Source organism: Orbicella faveolata, unplaced genomic scaffold, assembly GCF_042242905.1.
Source record: "Orbicella faveolata isolate gen_17 unplaced genomic scaffold, um_ofav_v1 contig_2, whole genome shotgun sequence".
NCBI lineage: Eukaryota > Metazoa > Cnidaria > Anthozoa > Scleractinia > Merulinidae > Orbicella > Orbicella faveolata.
In genome coordinates this window covers 13648239-13670239 of record NW_028301547.1, presented here as the reverse complement: position 1 = coordinate 13670239, position 22001 = coordinate 13648239, and the positions used below count along the sequence as shown (strand labels likewise).

At 40.5% G+C, this 22001-nt stretch overlaps 1 protein-coding gene and 2 pseudogenes across 3 annotated transcripts in view; all 3 read left to right on the top strand.

Annotated features, from left to right (window-relative positions):
• The window catches only part of LOC110048016 (tectonin beta-propeller repeat-containing protein 1-like), a 44173-nt gene extending 23739 nt beyond the window's left edge, over positions 1-20434 (top strand). Inside the window, exons 14-18 of one of the 3 annotated variants that reach the window (XM_020753776.2) lie at positions 8148-8283; positions 15791-15880; positions 17967-18073; positions 18258-18347; positions 19146-20434. In XM_020753776.2, the coding sequence (XP_020609435.2) occupies positions 8148-8283; positions 15791-15880; positions 17967-18073; positions 18258-18347; positions 19146-19400 (678 nt within the window). In that variant the 3' untranslated portion in view covers positions 19401-20434. Of the gene's footprint in view, positions 1-8147; positions 8363-15790; positions 15881-17966; positions 18074-18257; positions 18348-19145 lie in introns of those variants that run through there. The other 2 variants (XM_020753784.2, XR_016207239.1) reach the window with 2 other exon arrangements.
• On the top strand, positions 8373-15280 carry LOC149112054 (uncharacterized; annotated as a pseudogene).
• On the top strand, positions 12235-15280 carry LOC149112055 (uncharacterized; annotated as a pseudogene).
• Positions 20435-22001: the final 1567 nt, after the last annotated feature.

Sequence of the window (22001 nt, the reverse complement as noted above, 5' to 3'; positions counted from 1 at the left end):
ATTGAGAAAAACAAGACAAAACATTCGGCATTGATCCAAGTGGATTTTATAGATCCTGAAACCTTCCTGATGTATGTCTAATGATTTTCAGCTTGGCTAATTCATTTTCGGCCGTCCGATTTTCTGTGACAATCCGTGTGTAATGGAAACCCGGGCTTGTGAAAAATCCTGCCATTGTAATTTATCTGGATAAAATTATGTTGTGACAGACTATGGGGGAATTGAATATAAAAACCTGTATGACAAATGGGGAAGTTTGATGTAAAGAGGTCTGGGATTTTTGGGATCATTATGGAATTTTAAGGATCGGTATCGGATTTTTGGGATCGCCTCCCAACTCTTTGAAGCAATGCATGCCAACTCAAATAACCACTACTTTATCGACTAGAAATTAGCTTCAAACAATGAAGTTCCATGCCCCAAGCTCGTAAAAGTTATTCCACTGACGCCTGTAGAGCTTGTAATGTGGAGGTTCGAAAAGAACTTGACAAATTCGCTGTCGCAGAATTTTTAAGAGCAACTTCGCCTAAATATCAACTAGACTTGGAAATAGCGAAAAAATCAAATTTCTTCAAACTCGCCCAGAATGAAGCCCTACGGGCACTAGTTACAAAAATATTGTTTTAAGTTAGATAAATCAAAAATGATTTTTTTCCCGCAATTTTTTCGTTTCGATGCCCCAAATCGGCCAAAATCCATCGAAAATGAGCGGCATATTCAGAGGCTCGTAAACTCAAAAGTAAAAATCTTCATTACAAACTGATTGCACGTCGTATTTGTACTTCCTTTCTTGTCTATTTAGAGCTAAATAGATCGTGATTTGATTAAAACAAAAATATTTGATGAATTTTCTAAATTAACGACCCAAGACAGCTTTACAAGAGGTCTACATTTAGCCTATTTTCAAATGCTAAAAAGGCGTTCTGGTACGCCGCTTTTCTCAAAACGCCTAGTTTGGTCTGAAAGAGCATTGTTTCTTCTTCAAATTAGTGAAATAAAATTTTGGGGTAAATAAAATCGCGAGCGCTGAGATAGCGAACTAAATGTAGCACCTCTTCCTGAAAACGTGACCTTTGACCCAAGTGTAACGAAACCGATTACTGCAAGAAAACCCGGAAGAAAAGCAAACGCTTCGTTATTTTGAAACAATTTCTAGGGATATCTCTCCGAAACCATGATTGCAAGAAAATATTTCCAGATATGAAATCTTACAGGGTGAAGGAAGGAGCTAAAGGACGCATTTTGACACAATAACTTTGTTTGCTGAGAATTGAATTGAAGTCAATTCCAGTGAAATTTGCAAACTTGAAGTATGTTAGCCGATACTTACCTGAATATTGATATCTATAGAAGAGTCGTCTTCTTGGATTAACCTTCTAAAGAAGCTGGACCCAGATTTGGAAACCTCTAAAAGAAGAAATGTTTAATGTTCCATGACCTGCCCGCTGCTATAAATTCCATGCACATGCCAACCGCATGTTTGTCGTAAAACCAACTGAACTCCACTGACAGTTTCCATGGGCAACTCCAAAATAAACAATCGATCCCAAAAATGTAAAGTGAAATTGGCTGTCTTCATGAACAGTTAGAAGCTAGAGTCAAATTCCATTACCTTTAAAAAGTGCTTGATTTTACTTTGTTCACTCAGTAGTTACTGTCACGTTCGAATACTGCGTAGTATCGGTCACGCCAAAGCACTGCAGACCGTGCAGACTGACTGAGTCTTTGGTCGTTAATTTAGAAAATTCATCAAATATTTTTCACAGTAAATGGTTTGAACCCAGGAGTATCAGTAGTTCGTATAGTGTGATCGTCCAGGTGAGTGTAGTTCTGAAAAGAACTGTTGTTGGTGACTGACGTTTCGACAACCTGAGCGGAAGTCATCTTCAGAGTCAAGTGAATAGTGTTTGTCAGTCGATGATCTTATAAGTCTGGTCCGTTGAACGTGATTGGTCAGTATAGCCATGATGGTATTGGCTGAAAGACTCGTGTAAAGTTTGTCATCAGTCATTGGTGACTGACCTATTTGACTAACAACAGACGGATCAAACCCACCAATGACTGATGACAAACTTTACACGAGTCTTTCAGCCAATACCATCATGGCTATACTGACCAATCACGTTCAACGGACCAGACTTATAAGATCATCGACTGACAAACACTATTCACTTGACTCTGAAGATGACTTCCGCTCAGGTTGTCGAAACGTCAGTCACCAACAACAGTTCTTTTCAGAACTACACTCACCCGGACGATCACACTATACGAACTACTCATCAAATATTTTTGTTCTAATCAAATCACGATCTATTTAGCTCTAAATAGACAAGAAAGGAAGTACAAATACGACGTACAATCAGTTTGTAATGAAGATTTTTACTTTTGAGTTTATGAGCCTCTGAATTTGCCTCTCATTTTCGATGGATTTTGGCCGATTTGGGGCATCGAAACGAAAAAATTGCGGAAAAAAAATAATTTTTGATTTATCTAACTCAAAACAATATTTTTGTAACTAGTGCCCGTAGGGCCTCATTCTGGGCGAGTTTGAAGAAATTCGATTTTTTTTGCTATTTCCAAGTATAGTTGATATTTAGACGAAGCTGCTCTTAAGGTATCGTGGTAGGTGGATTTTTACGAAAAATGCGAAAAATCTTTTTTTGGCTGTTCAAATTGAGAAGACTGAGATAAATATTTTGCAAAAAGAATGGGGGAAAGGGCTTTTTTACTTTTTTAAGTTAAAGCAAAGAAACTATTTTTCAATATTATTAACCCCTTACAGCGCGTTGACACCTCTAATTAAGATTCACCGCCAGTTGTCACAAGTAACGCGAACTACGGTGTGATATTTCATTTGTGCACGCGGACTGTTCTTGATCTGGTTGTTTCATCGCAAGTTGGCTTTCGTTCTTGTCAAATTTTCTTTATGTCACGACAAAAAATTCTTGACCATTTTCGTCTTCGAAGAGGTCGAAGAGGCGAAAATCTGGTGGAACCCACAGGTTCAGCGTCGAACAAGATCTTTGGCTCCGAGCGACCGTGGGTCGCACTGTAACCAAGAAGAATGGTTGAAGGAACTCGAGGACACTAGTCCCGCCAGTGAAGCTAAAGGACAAAATACAACAAGTGCTAGTCGAACGAAATTGTTGTAGAACGGACGCGATTCCGAAACTTCCACAACGAGAGAATGAAGCGCAGATGCAGATGTTGACAATGTAGACCTCGAGATTTCCTCTTTTTAATGCTTTTTGCTTCACGAGGCATGGTTTCAAAAAATGTCTGGAGAACGAAGGAGCCTAAACTTAAGCAACATAATACCAATACCGCCGACGAAATCTTTTAAGTAAAAGATCACGGCAGTTTAACTTGTAGTTTGTCCCTTCTCGGACGACTTCACTGCGACGCGGGTTTGCGCGCCAGAATGTTAGTCGTTTGTTTATTTCAAGTTGTCATAACCCGTTGTTGCGGTAAACTGACCCATGCCGACATCTGTCAGTGTGGAGGGGATTTTTAACACCTATTCATACAAATCTCATGAAAGGTTTTTCGTGTTTTTCTCGATAAAATAAAACTGCATATACGGATGAACATTTTTAGTTCGTTTACGCGCGTCTTCCGATGGAACTGGCTGAAAATCGGCAAGTATCTTCTAGGATACCTCCTTCGAAAAACCGTGTCGGGCTTTGTTTAATTTCGCTTCCGTTTCAAAGTTATGGCCTCTTTTGTAGAAGGAAACGTCCGCATTAAAAATATCAAAGTTTAGGAGGGTGTAGAAAAAAAACCAAACCACATCTGGAAAATCGCAGACACGATTTTTGAGGGTGATGTGTGAGAAAACACTTCCGATGTAAATCGCGCCGCTCCGATAATTCACGCGCGGAAGCTAACCAGTTTAAGCGAAGCAGTGTTTCTGGGTATTTCTTTTAATATCACTGCGACAATAACTTTTTAGAAAATTTCAAAGATATGATTGTATTCTATAACTATTAAGCTTTCAGAAAATGTATAGGTTGATGGGGTTTTCTTTCAAAGCGCCAGCGTAAGAGCGCGATTTCCAAACACTGTCAATCCACCTACCATGATACCTTAATATGTTGTTTTGTGGAAGGTGGCAAAGATATGCATTAAAATGTAAAACGCTCGTGCAGAGCCATTGTCTCTGAAAAACGATAATTGAGAAAAGTAAGATATGCATCATGCCTCGATAAGTCTTTTTTTTTTCTTTAATGTGAAATTAGTGGCGGTGATCCAACTGCAGGTGGATTTTATTAATTCCTGATGCGTCGCAAATGATCTTAAGTTTTCAGTTTGATAAATTCATCTTGGGCTGTCCAGAGTAGTGTTATTATATGAGATGATGTTTGATAAATTTTGTACAACCATTTTTTTTTTTTCTTTTTACGGCATTCAGTTCTATTTAAATGTTCCAATGTCATTATGTATACCACGTACGCAAGGGAAAAGAGATATTTACCCTTAAAACACTAAATACAACCATGTTTTTTAATGGAAACTCCGGTCTTTTGAAACTAGAAATCGCAAAAATGCTACCAATGTAATTTATCTAATATATGTTGTAACTACTAGACAATGTAAGAATTAATTAGAAAAGACGAGAAGAGTTGGTGAAAACAAGTATAGGATTTGAGTGAAAAGATCTTCTGTCTGTTTTGTAGTCAGGAGGATTATCACAGACTCTTTTTAAAAGCGTTGCTTGTGGACGCTGCGATATAGAACAGTTAATTTGGCTTCCAGCTGACAAAACGTAGTCCCACTGGTGGCTGTTTAGGTTCCCATGTCAAGGTCGGAAAAGAAACAGAAAATTCGTTGTCGAATTTTTTTCCTATAAATATGCGCAGTTTAGGGATTTTGTTGTTTTAATTTTGTAGAAAATTGCGAAGATATGTGCAAAGATGGATAAGGCTTCTGCAGAGCCATCCTGCTATTCAATAAAACGTTTGTTTAGCAACGCTCCCGTTTCTGTTGTGGTCCATTTAAGCTTCCTGTTGCACGGAATTAAATAACGAAACCAATATTGCTTATAGATGATCATTGATTCCGGCGCCAGTTTTTGTTCCATTCACTAGCTTGAGGCTGAAACAACTACATGCAGAAACACAGAAAGCAGCCAAGCCGGCTTCTCTTTATTTCATTTCACGCCGTAGGCCAAAAAACTGGTGGTTTTGGCAAGATTAAGCAAATGAGAACACGAGAAGTGAAAACTTTATGTTGTGTTTTTTAACGCGATGTTGTTTTGTTTGAAAAATGAGCATACAGTGCATGTCGCGCGGTAGCAATTTTCTTCTTTCTTGATTCATGATATTTTGGTGTCCGAAACAACTTGTTCCTTTATTAAGGTGTTTTGCGTGTTTGTCGCTGAAAATCATAAGTAATTTACATTACAATTTGCTATACAAGCATTGTAAAAGTAATTGAGGCAAAGTTTGATGTCACTACATTGATAACAACGCTTCACAAACAATCAAAGCGACTATGATTGCACTGCCAGTTTAAAACGTACAGATGTCAGTATTCAGTGGAATAATACAACTTTCAACAGAGTCGTATAAAATTGGGGGATACTTGCTGGTAGTGGCTGTCTGGAAGTGATAAGTCGGTGTCTTCACCGTCTATTTGACTGGAAGTTTGATAAGTAATGGAGACCAACTCGACATCTGAGGGCATCGAACAATCGTTTCACGCGACGCAGTGTCCTGATTTGGAAGAAATTTCGAAGCGATCCTTATTCTTCGTTGCCTCTCTCGTTTTACTATCTGGTGTCAATGGCGTGTTACTTTTCGTTGCGGTGCTTGGAAATGCAGTGATCTTGTGGGTTCTTCGTGGAGTGTCCTCTATTCATCCTCCATCGCGAACACTCTTCTACTCTCTGGCAACCAGCGATATCTGTGTTGGTTTTATTGTGCAGCCATTCAACCTGATCTACATGATATCCACGGCAAAGGGCCAAGCCGCGCCTTGCTCGAGCGTGCTGCCGTATTGGGATGTGATTGGGTTTGCAATGTCCGGGATTTCTCTTTTAACCACCTCTGAGATCAGCGTCGATCGCTTGCTAGCGCTCCGTTTGAAGCTCAGGTACAGAGAGGTCGTTTCTCTTGGGCGCACGCGCTTGGTTGTCTTAATGACATGGCTAGTAAGTTTCGGGGCTGGATCAGCAAGTCTGTGGAACCGAGAAACTTTCACTATCCTACAAATAATTGGAGTGTTCCTCGGCATCGCTGTTTCATCATTCAGCTACACGACAATCCACATTCTTCTTCACCAGCGAGAGAAACGACGGCAAGAAAGACAAATCGCTTGGGATCAACCGAGTCAGAGCGTCAACGAAGCGAGCACGTCAGCGTTCAGCACTCGGCGATATAAGAGTACAGTATCTACTGCATTGTGGGTTTACTGTGTTTTACTCATGTGTTCTTTACCGTACATGATTGTGGCCGCACTTTGGGCGGTTTACGGCAGCAGTGAAGCGATTCTTATCGCTCACGCTTACGCTATAACACTGCTGTATTTTAACTCTGTGCTAAATCCGATTTTGTATTGTTGGAAGATTAGACAGGTCAGACAAGCTGTCAGGGAAGTTTTTAGTTGTGTTTGCTGCCAATAATATTAAAACGAGTTCTAGGTAAGGCCTCCGGAAAGGAGAGAGGAACCGATGTCATGTTTTATTGCGGTTTACTAATATTGAACTGCTCTCTTTCCAAAAACATTTTTTGGTTCATTGTAGCGATGAGCTGGTTGTTAACAGCAGAAAATACTGGAAACTTGGGTGATGTTATAGCCAGCGATTGAAAGTTTTAAGTTTGGAATCGTTCTCCTTCTGCGAACGGAAACATTTGCCCATTGTAGAAATTACCCGTCTACCCGTCCAGCGCCAACTCTACTACTTTTTCATCGGTAATTTCGCTGTGTGATAAAGAATAGTTTATGTTTCGTTCTAAATATGAAAGATAAGAGTTTCGCGCTAAACTAAGTTTGTCTTATTTCCACAATTTTACAGTTGCTGAAAGTTTTGAAATCCTTACAGGAGGCACTGTATTAATGGGTTTTCTAAATAATCAAAAATCTGGCGAAAGGTTTGTGTCATTTCCATTTTCAGTCTGGGGGACAAAAGAAATACTTCATTTGTACTGAGCGTTATTGACTTAGCACTTGCTGGGCCTTATGATTTTTTTTATACGTGACGTCTAAACGTCTAAAGGTTAGAAAAATTAAGCATGAGTATAATATAGAAAAATAAGGTCCGTTCAGTTTCCTTCTGTGAAGAAAATTCAGTCCCTTTGTCAAATTAGTAGTGTTTGTTTATTAAGAAAAGACAGGTTCTTTTGTACAATATGAAATCCCGTTTTAAGCAAGATATGTTTTATTATTATAGATATTGTGGCCTTTTATCTCTTGTTTACTCATTGTTGAGAATTAAATGGTGTGCGCTATTAGTGTTATAACAACATTAATATGAAAAGACTATTCGTATTCCTAGTTCTATCTCGTTAAGTCCGTATGTTTTCGACTTATTGTCATCATCACCTGATAGTTATTATCACCTGATGATGACATTAAGTCGAAAACGTTCGGTTTTATAATAATGTTCTTTCTAGTTTTTAGCGTTGTAAATACATATAATTTTTTTCTTTCAGCGAATATTATGTCTCATTGTTGAACATTGTTGAGATGAAAATAAAGCGCCTTATTAGAACTGTGGTATCTTCAGTAAAATTATTGTCCCAGACAAGTATTTTATGTTTTTGCATTTGTTTGGCTGCTCCTCTGTGGGAACCTGGGTCCCACAGTATGACTCAAGTAAGGGAGATATGACGAAAGCCTTACAAATGCCCAGGTGAATTGTCCCACACATATCACCAAGGTGTACAATTTAATCAGCATACAGAACATCTCTTTCGTAAACGTATCTGTTGTGTCAGACTTTGCAAAATAAATGCGACAGCTTTGCACTTGTAGGGAAACACGCCCTCCCCCCTATCCCCGCCTCCTTTCACTGATTTTGCTAAAATAAATTCTGGTCGGCTCTTCCCCTATGCGAATATTTTTAATAATTATTTATGTCATTCGCGATGAGTTATAAGTAAGTAGGTTGTCACTAATAATTTCTGGTTGTGTCGTATTTGTGGTAGGGCACAGCGTGGGAGCACATTTTAACAGATCTGCCTTTTATCAGTATCTCTGTTGGATCTAAGAGAAGGGTCTGGGGAATAGCTGAGAATGGCACCGCCTATTTCAGGGCAGGATTTGGAGAAAAGCAGATCACAGGTACACATTTATGGCGATCAACAATTAAAGTCTCCTTACAATATCAACACAGTGCTAAGGCGATCTCCGAAAAAATTAGGTACGGGATAGTCTTGTTGTATCACCAAATTTTCAGAAATAAAGTGAAAATGTATGGAATCAAATAAATTTAATATTTTCCAATAGCTAATGTGATCGTCCGAAGAGCGGGTAGCTGTGAAGAGAACTGTTGTTGGCGATTGACGTTTCGATGATTTGAGTGGAAGTCATTTTCAGGGTCAAGTGAATAGTGTTTGTCAATTATTTTTTCACTTGAGTTGCTGAATTTCCAACAGTCGTCTTTGAATGAACAAATTACTTAACGTATTAACACAATTTCTTGAATGAGTGTTAGCTTGTGAAAATTTAATTCTCTAAATTTTGAACGTCGATCAGTCCTATAAATCCTATCAGTGATATTGGAGGATGGCGTAATCACATCATGGTCGTCTTTTTGCTGGCAGAGTACCGTTCACAGTGATGTTTCAAGCTCCTCTACTGTAGGCATGGAATTTTGTGTCCACGTTTTATCTAGAGGAGCGTACCAAATAAAATGATTATGTAAGCTAGTGGCCTTTTCGGAGATAATGCTCTTGCTAACGCCCCCTTTTAACCTCAAACTTGTTGCAGATATATCGATGATGTTTTCATGATAAAGACAGAAGGATAAGAAAAATGGAAAGTATTTTCCGATAAGCTAACCGGCTCACGCTCTTCTATCTTATGTGTCCATCCGTAGGACATGTTCCAGCCATCTCCACAAAGAGATGACTGCCAAAAAAGAGTCTGTTGTTTAAAACTGGTTGGCAAATTTAAATAAGAAAATCTATGTTTGTCAATGATATCTTCTCCATTTGGCGATCCTTGCTGACGTTATTGTTTACATTTTGCTTCATTAACATACGAATTTCCGTACAAAAGGCATCTTGTTAGATACGAATTGACTCCAAACATTTAATTCAAGAACTCTTGTACATGGTGAACGTTTTAGCTCTTTGTAGACGACATTGATGGAGATTAAGTGGCAAAAGCGCTAATGAACCCGTAAATTCGTTGCTAAATTTTGAGTTTTTAACACCCGTGGCACAGAAAGTATTTAATACATCGTTTTCGAATTCTTTGGCACAGTTACTCCTGCTGTGACCTATCAATTTTCAGAACTGAAATTTTTGTAGTTTGATCAGAAGTTGGATCGCTTATGCTAATGAGTCAAATATTGTAAAAGAATATTGCCCATAAGCCGCATTTAATTTGAAACGCTCCCCTAGATGAACTTGGACACAAAATTGCATTCTCTGGAGCTTCAGGTGTAATGCCATCATCCCCAACATCTCTGAAAAGTTTTAGAGGAATCGATGTTCAAAATTCAGAGAATTCACCTAACAAAGTCTGAATTGATTATGAGTAAGGGAAATGCGCGATCTTAGGTTCACAGTGTAAAAGATTTGCTGTACTGAATACAAATTATATTTCACAGACTCCGTTCGAAATATATGAGACAACAAATGGTAGGAATTTCCCAGTTAGTGTTTAAAACCACTTTTTAACGCCATCAGAAGGGCGGACCCCCCTAAAGAAACAATAAAAGGGGCCTGGGTATACCCACAAGGCCCTGGGACCTAGATCTCGTGGTCCCGTGATGCTTCGGTGGCTTTTTTCCCTTGTGCTTCAAACCATTCGGTAAGTATTTTGCTTTTGCCCTGCTTATTTACAAATTCGAACCATTTTTTAGGCTTAGCCTCTGTGTTTTTACACAGTAGGTTTTCGTTTAGGTGATTTTTGTCGCTTTTCAGGATATTTAAAATCGCTGAGCATGTCCCATAGAAGACACAAGTCGCGAAAAAGGTCTCGCTCTCGGTCGCCATCTTCCCGCCAAAACTCTGTTTCGTCGCCTGACGTACATCATGAAGAGTCCCCGCCGAAACGGCGCAAAGACGAAAACGATTCCCTTCAGAAGATTCTTCAGTCGATTGAACGTCTTTCCAACCGAAGAGACTCGTTTGAGTCCCGAGCAAATCAGCCAGAAACTATGGTAGATACTGATGATGATGCTTTGTCGATTATGGCTGATGAAACGTCAGGCTTTGGGATTAGCGAATCTTTGGCGACCGAAGCGTCTTTTAAGACTGCTACTACGCCCGTTGGGGCACCCGTAGAGCCTATTAAGGCACCCGTAGAGCCTATTCAGGCACCCGTAGCGCCTACTAAGGCACCAACAGAGTCTAGCAAGACATCTGACGAAGCTGAAAACTCAACGAAATCTAGTGATGATCATGGGCTGTTAGACCCAGTTGCCAAGTCAACCTCCTGGAAACCATCAGCTTCTTTCTCCAAGTTTCTGGATACTAATTTTTGGAGAAAATTACATTTTATCTTACCAGTCATGTCTTGTTATTTTGGATGACTGGGCGACTCCTGAAGTGGATGCACTCTGTGCTCTAAAACTCGAGCAACAATTTAAAGTGAAAAAGTTTGTACAAGAAAGGGATAAGGAAATGTTTAATGTTCAGTATGCTATCTTAATTGCCACGGGTCCACTTTGTGGCCTTCATGATTGTATCAAAAATGATTCAGCTCCACTTTATGAGGAAATTAAAGTAGCTTTTGAACAAGTTCTTTGCCTTTTAGGCTCAGCCAATGCTCAAATGTCTATCCTGAAACGACAGAGAGTCCTCGCAGTCACAAACCGTTCGAGGACAAACCTCGCGGAACTACCTCTGCCTAATGCAAAATCGTGGCTATTTATAGATGATTTCCCCTCCTTGGCCTCAAAACAGGCCGAATTGTCAAGGGGTCTCTCAAAAAATTTGGCACAGACTACAGGGAAATCCTTTTCTAGATGTAGTAATAGTCCCAGTCTCAAAGCAGACATCGAGGAGACACCTTTAACAAGTATCAATCCACTGGGTATTCCAACCCTTCTAAATCTCAGTCAAATTACTAAGGGCCTCGTTCAAAAAACAGGCTTTTTCGTCCCCCTCCCCAGAAGGGACGTCAGCCAGACTCCCAGAGTGCATAGTGTCTTGGAGAACCCTAACATGGGACCCGCAGATTCTCTCAATTGTTCCAGGTTACAATATAAGTTTCCTCAAAACTCCTTTTCAGAAGTCTCAACCATTTATCCAATCATCGGGTCAGGAGTCACTCCTAATATCCCAGGAAGTGAACGAGTTATTGCAAAAAGGGGCCATACATAAGACCCCTTTTACCAGAGACAGTTTTTTAACAGCCGCCTGTTCCTTGTATTCAAAAAGGGAGGACCTTTGCGTCCGATGATACGTTCTTTGAACAAGTTCATTGTAAACGAGCATTTCCAGATGGAAAACCTCAGTTGCCTAAAGACGTTGCTTATACCAGAGATTTTATACAAACATATACAGATTTAAAAGATGCTTGCCTTTCTGTGCCTGCTCACGAGTCTTGCCGAAAGTTCCTTCGCTTCCTTTGGAAGGGAACTTGTTACCAGTTCAAAGCTCTTCCATTCGGCCTGTGTTCAGCCCCCAGAATTTTTACGAAAGTTCTAAAACCTGCTGCGGCATTCCTGAGGAGGAAGGCCATTTGAGTCCTTATTTTCCTGGACGACTTTCTTCTTTTGGCTGCCACAATGGAGGTAGCTGTGAAAAATACTCAGCTGGTAGTGACTCTCCTTCAGTCTCTAGGTTTTAAAATAAACCTCAAGAAATCATTACTGATTCCAACACAAGTGATAACCTTCCCGGGTTTCCAAATCGACTCAATGTGCATGATGATATCACTACCGACAGAAAAAGCCAACAAAATTTTAGACTGTTGTCGCCGGCTGCTCGTTTCTCAAAGTATCAAATTGCGAAACCTAGCAAGTTTGATAGGACTGTTAGAGTCCTCGAGACCAGCCATTTGGCGAGTTCCACTACACTTTGTCACTTGCAGTCAGATCTGATAAGAGGCCTACAAATGAACCAGGAGTGTTACGACGCTTTGCATGCCCTCTCACCGAATGCCAAAGTAGAACGTGCTTAGTGGTTGAAACACACCCTCAATGCAAACGGCAATCCCGTGCACCTTCCTCCGCCGGATATGATAACAACTGACGCATCCAAGAAAGGTTGGGGTGCAAAAGGATGGTCACAAAAGAGTGTCTCCAACAAATCAATTATCTAGAGCTAAAGGTGTCCTTTTTTGGCTTTACTGAAAAACCTGTCTCAAAGGTAAGTCTCACGTAACCGTATCTCTCTGGCTCGACAACACTACCGCCATCGCTTACATCAATAACAAAGGGGGTACACGTTCCCCCATGCCAACTTATGACTCTGATCTTAGAGATGTGGGATTGGTGTCAGGAAAGAGACATCCTTTTGATAGCTTCTCACATCCCAGGAAGAGACAACGTCTCAGCGGACAAGGAGTCCAAAGAATTCAAGGACATGAGCGAGTGGAAGTTGGTACCAACACTTATTCAGCCTTTTCTGCTGAATTGTCAGACGGATCTGCTTGCGAGTCGTCTAACCAACCAACTCACGGATTACATCAGTTGGAGACCCGACCCTGGAGCCATCTACACGAAGCCTTTACGATAAACTGGGCTCCTCTACGGGCTATGCCCCACCCCACTTCAATGTGATATTCAAAATCCTGACGAAGGTAACAAGCGACTAAACGGAACTAATTCTCGTTACTCCAGTTTGGGAAGCCCAGCCCTGGTGGCTGATTCTGCTGAGACTTCTATATCTCAGCCAGTGTTAATACCGAACGGTCCAATCCTCTTAACGGACCCGACCGACCTGAACCGAGTTCATCCAATGTATCCTCGCCTTCATTTGGCCGTGTTTCACATCTCTACTAACGTTTCCAAGCTGAGGGCATTCCAACAAACGTTGCCGATCTACTCATTGCAGCTACTAGTACCTCCACTTCGTCGTATCACTAGACGGCAAATTGATCATCTTTCGTCATCTATAAGTGACATTCTAATTTTTTTAAAAGAACTCTTTAACGAAGGCTTAGCATACCGATCACTTACCGTCCTTCGTTCTGCCATTTCGTCAACTCATCCAAAGATAGACGGTTTTTTCAATGGGTCAGCATCCTTACGTTACTAGGTTCCTTAAAGGAGCTCCCAATAAACGTCCTCCAAAGCCCAGGCATTCCCATACTTGGAATTCTGATGTTATGACTACATACATGATTTCTTTGGGGAAAAACAGCACCCTATCACTTAAAGCTATCTCAGTGAAGTTAGTCACCCTGTTTGCATTAACCTGTCCTGAACGGATTTTCGCCTTGGTTTCCCTGGATCTCAGACATTGCAGCGTCCTTCCAGAAGGGGTGTTTTTTTCAAACTCACCGTCCCTAGAAAAACTGGCGGTGCAGATAAACCAGCGGAAGCATTTTTTGCCCGCTTTGACCAAGACAAGAAGCTCTGTCCCATAGATTGTTTTAGACAATATCTAAAATCATCCAGGAACGTTCGACCCGTTATCCCGTCTTATCTTCCCGATAAGTTGTTTATTTCATTTAAACGTCCCCACAAACTGGTCACTTCTACATCGTTGGGGCGTTAGCTACGAACCTTTATCAGTGCAGTAGGAATAGACAGTCACGTTTTTAAAGCTCACTCTGTGCGTGGTGCATCTACGACAGCAGCTGTCAATGCATTTGTCCCGCTGTCGACTATCATGTCAATGGCCGACTGGTCTTGTGCTTCAACTTTCAGAACATTTTACTATAAACCCTTGTTTACTTCAGACTTGTAAACTCAGCTATTCTCCTGTTGAGTTTTGATTTATATATATAATATATATATAATTTAAATGTTTTGTTATGTGGAACCATGGCTGTTTTATTGCTCTTAGTAGCAGCGTCAAAAACTACCATTTGTTGTCTCATATATGTCGAACGGAGTCTGTGAAATATAATGAGAGTTATACTAGGGCCGCGAAGCGGCCTGAAGTTATAATTCAAGTTATACGAACAGATGAAGTGAGAAATATATGAGCTTCCCACCCTTCTTCCCTCCCTCCTATGGAGTCTCTCTTTTGCCTGTCTATTCCATGGCGTCAAAAAGCCACCGAAGCATCACGGGACCACGAGATCTAAGTCCCAGGGCCTTGTGGGTATACCCAGGTCCCTTTTATTGTTTCTTTAGGGGGGTTCGCCCATCTGATGGCGTTAAAAAGTGGTTTGAAGCGCTAACTGGGAAATTCCTACCGTTTGTTGTCTCATGTATTTCTCACTTCATCTGTTCACATAATTTGAATTATAACTTCAGGCCGCTTCGTAGCCCTAGTATAACTCTCATTAAGATGTATGCTTGCTTGAGGATGAAGGGTAACTTACTCTTCATTCTGTTCATCATCATCATCATCATCATCATCATCATCATCATCATCATCCCTCACCGTGCCCCGCAGGTCACTTAAGACCATATGGCCACCTAAGGCCCCGCGCCAAACCTCCAACCTGGAGGGCCAGGGACTGTCCTTAAGTCAGGCTTCTATCCTCTGACCTGCCCGGCATGATTGAATCTGCCAGGGAGATTGAGTTCTCAGCCTGTATAGTTCTCGGGATAATAGAAACACACAAGTTCCCTTACCGCTACAAGGCCACAGTCCATTCTCTTGCTTTTCCTCAAACATTTTCCATTTCTTCGTGAACAATTAAATCTTGCAGGACAAGAGCTGCTGATGTCGTTGTTTACATTTTGTCGCAGTAGCACGTGGTTTTGCGTAGAGAAGATATCATACGAATATTTGAAGACTGAATTGTTTTTCAAAAACGCGGAATTTGCAGATGGCAAAAGCGATGACGAGCCCATTCATTCTTTGTAAAATACAGAGGTTTTAAACCTGCATCACACAAAAATATTTAATACATCGGGCTCAATTCCCAGGGACAGTTAGTTGGTCCTTAAGTGTCTTTCAGTATTCAGATATACGACATTTCAATGTTCAAAGATTACTTTAAAACTGGGTATGTTGGTATACAAATTCAAAAACGAAAACGAAGCGTCAGTCACCATCTTTATAACAATAGCCTCCATTTGGCGCGAAAATATGCTCGGATATTTGTCCGCGGACATTACCTGTTCCGAGAAGTGATCAGTTTTCGGAGAGCGTAGCTCAAGGAAAACAGTGATCTTCGAGGTAGGGACGGTCAAGCCGTTGCTCTCGTCTCTCACACCTTTTTGAACATTGAAGATCCTACTAGACTTTTTGCAAACTTCCCCGCTGGCCTCACGCTGGTTGGCGGAGAAAAGCGAGATCCAAACGGACTGATGTCGGCCGTACATTTAGGGTGAAGTTACTCAAGGAGCTCATTTGCGCTATGTTAATGCACTACCATCACTGAAACTCCAGAACGACTGTGGAACGAGTGTGCGACTGTAATACGAGTGAACGACTGTAGCACTGTACTGCGTTTCAAGAGTTACTCTAGAATAGCCCACACCAGTTTCAGCTCAACTATGGAACCTACCTCTGTTTTCTTTGTTCTGTTTTTTTTTTTCTTGTAGGGGACAGGTGGTTTCACATAAGTGAAAGGCCTCCTCATCTGTATCAAGTGTCTACTGGAAAGACATCAGTGTGGGCTCGCGAGAAAGATGGTACGATCACTTTCTTCTAATCTAACAGTTTTAAGCGTATAAAAAGCGTAAAAGCGTATAAAAGGGTGAACTGACTGACATTAGAGAGCTTAAGAGGCTGTCTCTGTAAGAACCGACCACTGATTTTCCTTCGAAAATTCGATTTTTCTCATAAGCTGGGATTTCGAAGCCCTTACCTAGTCAATCACTAAAATGAGTTTTGTTTCATTAAAAATTCCAATTGAAGTTTTCTAGGATTGATTGAAGTTCGGTCCGCTCGACACAAGTTTCATGCCCGCCGAAACTGGAAAAATAGCACATATTGCCGGCGCTCTAAAAAATATCATAATATTCGCTCAAAAGTCCCAATTCTTTTTTTCAACTATAGATATATTATAGCAGTTTGTTTAGCCATGTTGCAATTATAATTCAATGTTGTTCCTTCAACGGTTAAAAGAAGATTTTCTACCCGTTAAATCGAGTTTTGAACCAAACGCGAAAATAGCTCTACTTTGAAGGCACGTTTTAAAAATGTGGCACCTGTTTGCAACCGCTGAACTACATGAATAGAAAGTATAAATGTCCCTTAATTTAAAACAATAAAATTTGTCTGCCCACTAGGTTTTCAAAACTAACGACCGCTTAAAGTTCAGGAAATTTTGAAAACATCCCAGTAAGTAACTAACACACTCGCCTTCGTAAAGTGCTCCGATAAATTCCCGTAAATCTCCTACCTGGCTTCAAGATTAAAGTTTTGGTCCTTTGCAGCGATCCTTGAAACCTAGGTAGCATTAAAACTGCCAGCTTTTCCTTCCAACTGTACGTTTGTATATAAAGTAGATTTATACATTCCTCATCTGTGTCGAGCGTGACCGTCACATACTTCGATGTTCTTTGTATTACTGACCATTGTTTTCCTCGAAGCCGGTTTAATCATGTAGACTCCTCTTGAAAGGTTTGTAGAAGCACTCTTTTGGACAACTCTCGGCACGCATACATGTATGAACAGTAAACGGTGATTCGGGAAGCCAAGGAAGGATTGATAAATGCCACGGCCATTTTGTGTTTACAGCAAGTGATTTAGTTCCCAATCTTCTCATTATACTCACGGGAAAGATTGGGAACTAAATCTGGTTCAAAACTCGATTTAACGGGTAGAAAATCTTCTTTTAACCGTTGAAGGAACAACATTGAATTATAATTGCAACATGGCTAAACAAACTGCTATAATATATCTATAGTTGAAAAAAAGAATTGGGACTTTTGAGCGAATATTATGATATTTTTTAGAGCGCCGGCAATATGTGCTATTTTTCCAGTTTCGGCGGGCATGAAACTTGTGTCGAGCGGACCGAACTTCAATCAATCCTAGAAAACTTCAGTTGGAATTTTTAATGAAACAAAACTCATTTTAGTGATTGACTAGGTAAGGGCTTCGAAATCCCAGCTTATGAGAAAAATCGAATTTTCGAAGTAAAATCAGTGGTCGGTTCTTACAGAGACAGCCTCTTAAGCGGGCTATGCCGAGGACAACGCCTAGTAACTTGAAGTTATATTTAACCTTCAGATTATGTGCAGTACTTAGCTGGGTCCTATCAGCAAGTCTATTGGTCTCAAAACTTGCTGTTAGTGCCAGCGTTCGCATTGGAATACGAAACATTTACTGTCATGGTTCACGTTCTCCAAAATACGCAGGACTCGGTCATGTCACGCTGTTGTTTTGAATAGGACGGCCACGAAATGCAACGTTGTGTCGGCAATATCTTTAACTTTATAGAGTCTGGCTGAACATAGATAAGGTGAATATTTGTAGTCTTATAAACATGGCTCGCACGGTTATAATAAAACACAACAAAAAATTACCCTCCAGACCTTAGAGAGGAAAGGAAAAATGACATTAGGTCGAGAGAATCCGTGGAGTGAATAAGGTCGTGAAAATGTCATCAAATATCGGATTTTGATACGTGAAGAATGGAGACTTTAAGGAAGGGTCTGTCATTTTACTCACGGTGTCTTATCATGATAAAGTTGTGCATGGAAATGATATTTCTGTGTGAGCCTTTTTAGAGCAATTGGACAGTGATTGATTTTCGCGCCATTTCTACAGGTACATGCTGGTATCGTCAGCACATCACGGATACCTACCCAGAAGGCACTGCGTGGCAGTCTCAACAATTTCAGGTGGCGTCTCTATCTGTGGGACCTAACAACCATGTACGTTACATTACTGTGAAAACGTTTGCTCAAGCTAGGATGTTTGAATCCATACCTGCAAGATATTGTTTTCATCTTGGATAAATGCTTGATTTTTTTTATGTGTAAACTGTATAGGAAGGATAGCTGTGGTATTTGTGTCAGACCGGTGTTTCTTATTTTGATTATGTGTGTTAATCCAAAGGTTTGGATGATCAACCGAAACTCAATTGAAAGGCGCTACAAAGTGACAGCAAGTGACCCACTAGGGAGGGGCTGGGAGGTCATCTTATCAGTAAGTTGACTGATTCATCAATCGATCGATTGATCGATCGACTGACTGACTGACTGACTGACTGACTGACTGACTGACTGACTGACTGACTGACTGACTGACTGACTGAGTGAGTGAGTGAGTGAGTGAGTGAGAGTGAGTGAGTGAGTGAGTGAGTGAGTGAGTGAGTGAGTGAGTGAGTGAGTGAGTGAGTGAGTGAGTGAGTGAGTGAGTGAGTGAGTGAGTGAGTGAGTGAGTGAGTGAGTGAGTGAGTGAGTGAGTGAGTGAGTGAGTGAGTGAGTGAGTGAGTGAGTGAGTGATTGATTGATTGATTGATTGATTGATTGATTGATGTGTTTAATGATTTTCATTAAACCCAGGTTATGTAGGTTGCTAGAATAATAATCTGAATAAAGAATAGTATCCAGCGTGCCAACCTGACCTGTAATCCACACTAACACATACGGCAGTCCTCGGCAGACGAACACGCAAGCAGGTTAACGAAAATTGACAATTGTGTTAACCTGTGGCTGCATTTGGTTACCCGTTGAACAAACCTAAGTCATCGCGGCGTATTTTGACGGTAAAACACACGCGTGTCCCTTTATTGTAAACAGATAATGTTCAGTCCAACTTTTCTTTGAAAATTCTTAACTCTCTCGCTATTCAGTGGTGCAGAAACTGCATCGCCACACCTGCTGCGCGCTTCATTCTTAAACATTTTATTGTCTTCGGAGAAACAAGGCGGCACCCAAGAAAATCTGTGCGAGTTAAAATTTGCGTTTTTCAATATTGTCTGTAATTGCAATTTTCTTGTAGGAGTGCTGGCGATGGATTAGTGTCAGGGCTGCCATTGGACCGGATGAAGATGTGGACGAGGCGGAAGACATAGTCAAGGCCGAAGTTCTCGTCTCAGGGCCCAACAGTTTGCTTGCAAAACTCGACCTCAGTGAGGTGGATATTTACAGCATGTACGGTCAGAATGACACCGTAGAAACGCCCGGCAGCGAAATAGAAGAAGATGAGTTGTTTAACGGAACAAAAAATGCGAATGGCAACGACAGAGAAACATAAATTCCTGTCGTGTAGCCTTCTTCGGTTGTATAGTTTAGTACCATCAAACTATTCGAGTGGAAGGAAAATTTGAATTTTCGTTTTACGAGGAAATGGGGAGATGCTGCTTTCTCTCGTTTTCGAAAATTACCTTATGTTTACCGAAGTAATGACCAAAGCATACTACTTATTTCAAACGCTTTCAGTTTTTCAAGTGGACTTTCTTTGCGCATTGCTAACACATTAGATTACGGGTTCTGTTGTCGGCATATTTCCAGTTGTACCATTTATAGAATTTGCCATTTATGGAATAGGCCATTTCCAATTTACCTTGTACCTCTGTTTCAATACGATTCCTCGTGCAAAACCTTTCATATGGAAAGGAGTTTGATTTGAATGAAAATGAACCTGTGGTTAGAACACGTTTTCATATGAATGGTTTCGCACAAAGACTCGTTTTGAGACAGAGGCAAAAGGCAACTGGGATATAGCCTTTTCTCTTAATATTCATGTAAAAGGCGATTTATAACGTAGCATTTCTATAGATGGAATGAAAATTTGTTCAAGTCATTTTCAAAGTCATAAAATGTTTCTGTGGGAAATGCTTCGTTGTTTAGAATTCTAAAAAGTTATCGTGGGAAGATTAAAGAAAATATTGCCGGAGGTGCTATATTTGACGATATGTCTGGAGAATGACTGTAACCGTTAAGGTCTTCGTGAAAGCCTGCTTGAAATGGGTAGTTTTAAAAAAATATTACAAATTTTTTTTTCATTTTATGTTTAAATAGCAATAAATAAAGAAATATTATATATATATTGCCGACGACTTTTCAGGTCCAGTGGAAACAAATAACGTAAATAATCTTTCACTGTTGAAAATATACGGGATTTTAATAGCATTAAGTCATATTTTTAATTAGATATTATTAAAGGCGTTTTGCAAGATAAATTTATCTTTCATAGAGATTTTGTATGAAAAGAAGAAGTGTACTGAAAGATAGTAACATAGCGAAAGGTCGGACATGAAATAAACTTAAAGAAAACGATTTTGTTTATGTTTAAGTGCAGTTGTTGATTTTTAGCACCAAGTTCACTGTCATCTATTTTCTTGCAATTTATCCCTTGCCAGGGTCGCACGTTTTAAGTCCAAGATAGTAGCCACTCCAACCAAAGATGAAGGATACCTTTTGACAAGGTTGAATATGACAGGGATATCACTATTGGCGCCAGTGAATGAGTATTCTTTCAGCCTTGTTATTTCCTGCATTCTTCGGGCGATATACTGTAATAAAATGAAAGGAAATGCAAGATATATTTCGGGTCTTTCCATGGCATATATAGAAGGTACTAAAACTGAGTAAAACTAACTGTCTAGCAATATCCCACTAAATAACGTGTAAACCCAATTCGGGTGGGCCAGGAAAACAACTCGAACAAACTTTATCGTCTTTTCAGAGTTGTAAGGTGTCTTGTTACCCAGTTGACCCGTAGTGAGGTCGGCTCCTTTGACAAAATTACATTGCGCTGTCTGTCCATCCAAAAATTCGGGTTTACAGTTCCAGAAAAGGAAAAGCATTTTCCTGAATTTCTGGAAAAGAGGACAATCTCGCGAGGTATACCCAAAGCTGTCAAACTCTAAGTCTGGGAGGCGTCGGCTTACATGTCAAATTCTATGAAATCTTCTATAGACCTATTTAGTTAAAATAATCTGGATTGCTTCAGTGAATCCTTCCATGAAATTCAGTTTTCGAAATCCCAAAGAAGAGAAATCAGTTACCTTATTCCAAAGAGTAAGGAAATCTGGAAAAAAGACATGCTGCTGCTCAATGTCGGTTGTAAAATTCTCTCTAAAATAATAACAATGCGCATCGAACTTTCCGTCCAGTTTTATGATGGAATACTACGGAATCAATGGCTTGTGACCATTCCGATAAAGAACTCTACCCAGTGTTCAAGTACCCATGTGACAATCAACACCTCTTTTTCAATTTGGGAATATCGCCGCTCCGTCTCGGTCAAAAATTTCCTAAAATAAGCCACCGGCGTCATCTTACGATAAGGCTGCTTCTGCATAACATCACTCGGCTACACCAAGTCCAAAACTGCTTACATCTGACGGGGCCGTGGCCCAACTGAGCATTCTCCTGTTTTTGCAAGTCTTTTCAGGGCTTGTTCTGATCTTCTCCGCCAGATTCGGAAAAATACGTCATAAAGTGATTGACCAATCCTAAGGAACGCCTCAGGCACTCAATCTTCCGGGGTTCTACCAAATCAGTGATGGCTATAACCTTCGAGAGATCTCTCCTGACTCCTTCAGTGTCAATGTTTTGAACCAAATCATTGCAGCCTGGTTTAAGTCACTGATCATGTTCCGGTTGGTCTCTCTCGATGACTAGAATATTGTCCATGCGGCACCTAACCCCCTCTATTCCAGACTTTTCATTATTCATCTTTTTCGAACATTTACAGGCTGATGATATTCCGAAGGGCAGACACTGAAACGTTTTCTTCATCATGGCAGTGATACTCGCCTTTGGGTGGTCATACAAAACGGGATAACCTCTTCCTTCAGATGGAATATGTGCTGACCCTCCAGTTTTCCTATCAGCGTCGTGTACTGCT